At 41.7% G+C, this 5,874-nt stretch overlaps 1 protein-coding gene across 2 annotated transcripts; it reads left to right on the top strand.

The window, feature by feature from the left end:
• Positions 1–573: 573 nt before the first annotated feature.
• RPL34 (ribosomal protein L34) lies at positions 574–4,784 on the top strand. 2 transcript variants are annotated; one of them, XM_009207335.3, is made up of 5 exons: positions 574–629; positions 2,026–2,099; positions 2,180–2,279; positions 2,592–2,695; positions 4,654–4,784. In XM_009207335.3, exons 2-5 carry the CDS (start codon positions 2,035–2,037, stop codon positions 4,736–4,738), a joined length of 354 nt encoding a protein of 117 aa, XP_009205599.1. In that variant the 5' UTR covers positions 574–629; positions 2,026–2,034; the 3' UTR covers positions 4,739–4,784. The 2 variants fall into 2 exon arrangements, with proteins under 2 accessions (XP_009205599.1, XP_009205598.1); XM_009207334.1 differs by having other exon boundaries at positions 619–741.
• The last annotated feature ends 1,090 nt before the right edge of the window (positions 4,785–5,874 follow it).

The raw sequence follows: 5,874 nt of genomic DNA, 5'->3' as shown, positions 1-5,874 counted from the left end.
CATAATGCCTTTGATCATGACATAACACGGCAGGGTAGTTCCTAATATCTTTCTTTTAGAGATTTAAGGGCTTGCTCAAAGTAACACAGCTAATAATTAGCAGACACTGGATTAAAATCCCAATTTGTTTGTAAAGCTTGTGCTCTGAATAAATGACAAGGAAAGAGAAGGGAAGGTTAAAGAAGGGAAGGTCCTCGAAGGTCCCTTAACCATAAATGTCAAGAGTTGGGATTTAAACACAGGTCTAACGACAGAGCTGGAGCCCTTTAGATTAAACATGTAGCTTCCATGGAAACGAAGGAAGTTGACTTTGTCCCACCTCTGCCCTTTGCGGCTTGTCATTTGCGTTTGTTTCTACAGCGATTCCCAATAGATTTCTGCGTGGCCTTGATAGAGACAGCCAGTTTGCATCCCCGCCCACAGTGGGGCGGCAAGTTGCTTGCCGTACAACGTGGCGGTTCCCTGCATCTCCGCCCACGTCGGAGAGGTGCGTCGGCTTCCGTACAACACAGATTCGCACTCTCCGCCGTGCCGCTGGTTCTGACGCAACTTCCTGTCCTGCGCAATTCTATTTGACCTTTGAACTCGCAAAGGCATTTTTCTTCCTCTTCCGGGGACGTTGTCTGCAGGTATGGCTGCTGTTCTATTTTCCCTGTCTTTATTTCCTTCACAATCGGCTGCCATCCGAGGAGCTGAGGAAGCCTAGCGCTCTCAGGAGCATTCATTTGAGCTGGCGTAGGGGTAAGGGGCACAACAGGGAGGTTGGTGGTGAGGAAGTTCCTTTCTTTGATCTTCGGAAATCCCTTGTTCTTGGTGGCCCCTCCAAAGCCGCGAGTAGCCAGAGCTCACCACTCGGGAGTTTGCTCCTTTCCAAGTGCAGCGTTTGGAGACAAACGAGTTGTGGTTTGGCGGTCTGAGACTGGGAAATCGCCGAACGTTTTCAGATTTTGCACCTACGTTTCCACAGCACGCCTGTACACGTCCTTAGTCTTTGGGAGGCCGGGGACCGGCAAGTTCGGGTGGTGGTTTCGCTATTTGGCTTCTGTTTCCAAGGCCCATGTCTAGGAAGAGAAAAATGTGTTAGAAGTTTCTATCTTGCTTTTGGAGATGCAAACAGAATAGTGGCTTCATAAATCACTCGCACTGACTTTACGTGTCAAGTTTTGGTGTCTGGTGGTTCTGTTTGAGTTTAATTTTATAGGGAGAGGCTTGTGACAACAAATGCAGGCTCTTTTAAATAACAAAATAATGTTATGAAGTGATTACAAGGTGCGGAATGGGAAGACAATTAGTTCAAATGTTGATTATGTTTTACTTTGGGTAGTTCACTTAACGAAGTTGCTCATATGCATATCTGTATAACCGCTTTGCTAAATAACATCAAGTTGCCAGAAGTGGGAAGAAAGCAGGTGTCATAACCCAAGGAAACTTGTGTAATACCAAAATTAGTATTAAAGGGTATGCCTTTACGCAGGTGGTGCTTTAGGGCAAGACATTGAACCCTGATACATGTTCCAGGCATTGTGTTGGGAGGGATAGCTCACGTCGTTTAATCCTAATGACAGCTGTATAAAGTAGGCAGTATTCCCATTTTAGAGAGAAGGAGGCTAGCTCCTTGCCCTGTGTATTCCCAATAAATGGCATAGTTAAGGATTGGACTTCAGAGTTCACTTCTTCTGCTCTTTGTTGAAAGCAGTGTTTCTCCAACTTGTCTCGTAGCCCTTTTCTGGACACCACTCCAAACAAAATCAGACTCTGAGTAAGGAGCCTGGTCATCACAATGTTAAGGAAGTACCACATTTGATTACCATCAGGAAAGCTAACGTTCTTGGCCTCTTGTTTATCAGTCACCTTTAAATACAAGTAGTTTTGAAAGGTGGAAATGTTCCATAAATAATACATCTTAATTTAAGGGTGTTACATACAAGGATTTGTACGTGAATGAAATAGACCACATAATGCTGTTTTGAGATTTTATCTACTATTACAATGGAAAGACTTGATATTACTCTGTTCTTAATTTAGGCACTCAGAATGGTCCAACGTTTGACATACCGACGTAGGCTTTCCTACAATACAGCCTCTAACAAAACTAGGCTGTAAGTATTTCTAAAAATTTTAAGTATATATTATCATTTACTCTACAAAATGCTAACCTATTGACTGTTTCACTTTCTAGGTCCCGAACCCCTGGTAATAGAATTGTTTACCTTTATACCAAGAAGGTTGGGAAAGCACCAAAATCTGCATGTGGTGTGTGCCCAGGCAGACTTCGAGGGGTAAGTGTACCTTTTACTTTGGGCAACCTAACAAGTCTTGAACTTGTTGAGCTTTCATCCCTTCATGATGGAATGAATCAAGGACAGGTTACCACTAAGAGGGTTGAGAATTACTAATCATCCATGAGCCAAATCTGCCAAGAACGTAGACTTTTTAAACCAATCTGAGAAATGCGGTGAAATGCCTTTCAGATAAATCAGTATACTATTTCCCTTTGTAACCTACTTTAAACTTGCCCTTAACACTTAACAAAATTTAGGGAAATTTCTGTTAAAGCATCACAAAATAATCTTAATGTTTTTCTTATGCAGGTTCGTGCTGTAAGACCTAAAGTTCTTATGAGATTGTCCAAAACAAAGAAACATGTCAGCAGGGCCTATGGTGGTTCCATGTGTGCTAAATGTGTTCGTGACAGGTAAGTTAAATGCTTAAATGGGCTTTCTTTAGCAGATTCTTGTGTGTGTATGTTACACTGTGTGCTAATCAGTACAATGGTGAAACAACTCATTTTAAACCAGTTGCATTCTTGAGAATCCTTCCTTCACTATGGATAATTGATGCTGCACAAAGCAAGAAATGATATTCAGAGTAACAATTTGGGGACATATTTATGCTAGATGTGGAGATTAAAAGGAACTTGGTTTTGTTCAGGAAGTGGGTAAGAAAGTCTCTTAGTGGTTTGGACAAACATAGATGGAGTGTGGAAGGTGTTAAAAGTGTAGGAACAGAAGAGCTGTGTGTTCTCATGTGCCTGGAGCATAGGGTTTCAGGAGATGATGGACAACAAAGATAGAAAAGCCAGATTATGGCCAGGTGCAGTGGTTTACGCCTGTAATCCCGACACTTTGGGAGGTGGAGGCAGGCAGATCACCTGAGATTGCGAGTTTGAGACCAGCCTGACCAACATGGAGAAACCTCGTCTCTACTAAAAATACGAAAAGGCGTAGTGGCGCATGCCTGTGATCCCAGCTACTCAGGCTGAGGCAGGAGAATTGCTGGAAGCTGGGAGGCACAGGTTGTGGTGAGCTGAGATTGCGCCATTGCACTCCAGCCTGGGCAACAAGAGCGAAACTCTGTCTCAAAAAAAAGAAAAGAAAAGCCAGATTATGAGGGATTTTGCAGAATAAAAGGTAGATTAGCTTTATTTATTTATTTAGAGACAGAGTCTTGCTCTGTAGCCCAGCCTGGAGTGCAGAAAGGGCATTCCAGGCAAGGAAAGTACAGACTGATATGGCACATTGTGGGTGAAAATGGAAATGTACATTGGATTTAAGTCATGAGTTTTAAGCTGAGGAAGTTTGGCTTTTTTCCCCCAGCCTTTGGTTCTAAAACTTTGCTGAACACAAAATCAGATGGGCACATTTATTAAAAATTTATTAAAAATACAAATTCTCAGGCCTTATCTCCTGAAGATTTGAACTTAGGTTTACAGGATAGCCTAGAAGTTAGCATTGTTAGCTGTGATGCTGAGCAGGTCTACGTGTGGTCTGTGCTTTAAGTAAGTTAAGGGAATTTTTAAGTGACATCAGTTGTATGTGTCTCTGATAGGATCACTTGGGGGAGATTTGAAGAAATTAGAAAACCCAGAGTTTTGAGGCTAGGTTATTTGATAACCAGGGTTACCAATGGGAAATGGGGTGGGGGAAGGTTTAAGTTGAAGCAGGAGGAGTGCTTTACCTCTCTTGGTAACTGATTGAACAAATGCTAGGAAGACCTGCTTTTTGCTAGGTCCTGTACAACACTGTAATGATAGTGATCTGTAAAATGCACTCCCAGATGGAGGTTCAAAGACGAGAAAATCTTTCCAAATTTAATCTTCATAAACTGCCTGTTAAATAGGTGTGAAACTATTTTGTACCTTAATATACAGAAGGTAACTTGTCCAGTGTGCAGCTAGTGTATGGTGGAATTGGCCGTAAACAGGCTCTAAAATCCTAGCTTTTGGTGAGGTTGCTAATATCCCTTTACCTTTTAATTTAGTTTTTAGCACATAGCCCCTTCTGTGTTGTTTTTTACTGGGAATTTTCATAAATATGGTTAAAATATTCTAAGACGTTTTGCAAATCAAGAAATACCACTATTCCTGGATCCTAACAATAAATTAGAACTCTCATAAGTGGTCTCCTGTGGGGATGACTTTATAGTTTATCTTGACTGAGAAGAACAGATAACTACTGGCATGAAATTGAAGGATTATCCTGCTTTAAATGAATTTTAGCTTTTAAGTTTTACTCTGTATTTGTGGGCTTCCTGTAGTTTCCTGGGTTCCCTGATTGCTTTGCTTAGTTGTTTTACCATGTTTGCCTTCTCTATGCTAAATCAAAAATGAAGTTCATTTTAAAGAAACGATTAATTTGGTATTTTCCTTTCTAGGATCAAGCGTGCTTTCCTTATCGAGGAGCAGAAAATCGTTGTGAAAGTGTTGAAGGCACAAGCACAGAGTCAAAAAGCTAAATAAAAAAATGAAACTTTTTTGAGTAATAAAAATGAAAAGACTTGCTGTATGTATGATTTTTTTCTTTTTCTGTTATAATGTGTTAGTATACAAATTTTGCTTCTGTACGGTATTTGGAGACCCTGTAATTTTTAGATTACTTTTTCTTGTTTTTTTTGTTGGTTTGGTTTGGTTTTTTTGAGACGGAGTTTCTCTTGTTGCGTAGGCTGGAGTACAGTGGCACGATCTCGGCTCACCACAGCTGCTGCCTTCTGGGTTCAAGTGATTCTCCTGCCTCAGCCTCCCAAGTAGCTGGGATTACAGGCATGCGCCACCATGCCCAGCTAATTTTGTATTTTTTAGTAGAGACGAGGTTTCTCCATGTTGGTCACGCTGGTCTCAAACTCCTGACTTCAGGTGATCCACTCACCTCGGCCTCCCAAAGTGCTGGTAATAAGGTGCGAGCCACCACACCCAGCCAGTGGGTTACTTTTTCTGAAGAAACAACTGGTGGTCACTGATTGCTAGAATTTTTTTGGTGACAGCTCTACCGCTGCATTGGAGCATAATGTCCTTCCCTTTGTGGGCTAAGACTTAGGGGTGATTTGGGAGGAATGACCCTTCTATTTGAACCTTTAATACCTTTTGATCTTTATTATAGTATCTCCTTTACATCAGCAAGTTTCACGGCATAGAAACCTGGGTATTCTAGTTCCTTGGAATGGAACCTTTTTAAGATTGTTTTTTTTTTTTTTTTTTTTTTTTTTTTTTTTTGAGACGGAGTCTCATTGTGTCTCCCAGGCTGGAGTGCAGTGGCGCGATCTCGGCTCACTGCAAGCTCCGCCCCCCGGGTTCACGCCATTCTCCTGCCTCACTCAGCCTCCCAAGTAGCTGGGACTACAGGCGCCCGCTTAAACCCTCTGTTCTTTTAGGTCACTTCAGTTCAAAAATGGTATCTTGGAGAGCTCAGAACTCCTTATTTAACAAATGAGTGAGCTACTGTATATAAAACCTTGGGTCAAGGGTATAGTTTCTGATCTACATTGGATTTATTATCCAGACCAGAATATTAAAATTCAGACCTCATTTTTCTTGGGAACTATGTAGTGTTTTTGCCAGCTCAGACAACGTTTCACTCCTGCTGCCCAGCCTGGTGTGCA

The sequence above is a fragment of the Papio anubis genome, chromosome 3 (genome assembly GCF_008728515.1).
Source record: "Papio anubis isolate 15944 chromosome 3, Panubis1.0, whole genome shotgun sequence".
Lineage (NCBI taxonomy): Eukaryota > Metazoa > Chordata > Mammalia > Primates > Cercopithecidae > Papio > Papio anubis.
This window is presented reverse-complemented; position numbering and strand designations above follow the sequence as displayed.

Coding starts and splice junctions, on each gene's coding strand:
- RPL34 (XM_009207335.3), top strand. CDS start 2,035: ATGGTCCAACGTTTGACATACCGACGTAGGCTTTCCTACAATACAGCC. Junction 2,100..2,179: donor GCCTCTAACAAAACTAGGCT/GTAAGTATTTCT, acceptor TTCACTTTCTAG/GTCCCGAACCCCTGGTAATA. Junction 2,696..4,653: donor GCTAAATGTGTTCGTGACAG/GTAAGTTAAATG, acceptor TTTCCTTTCTAG/GATCAAGCGTGCTTTCCTTA.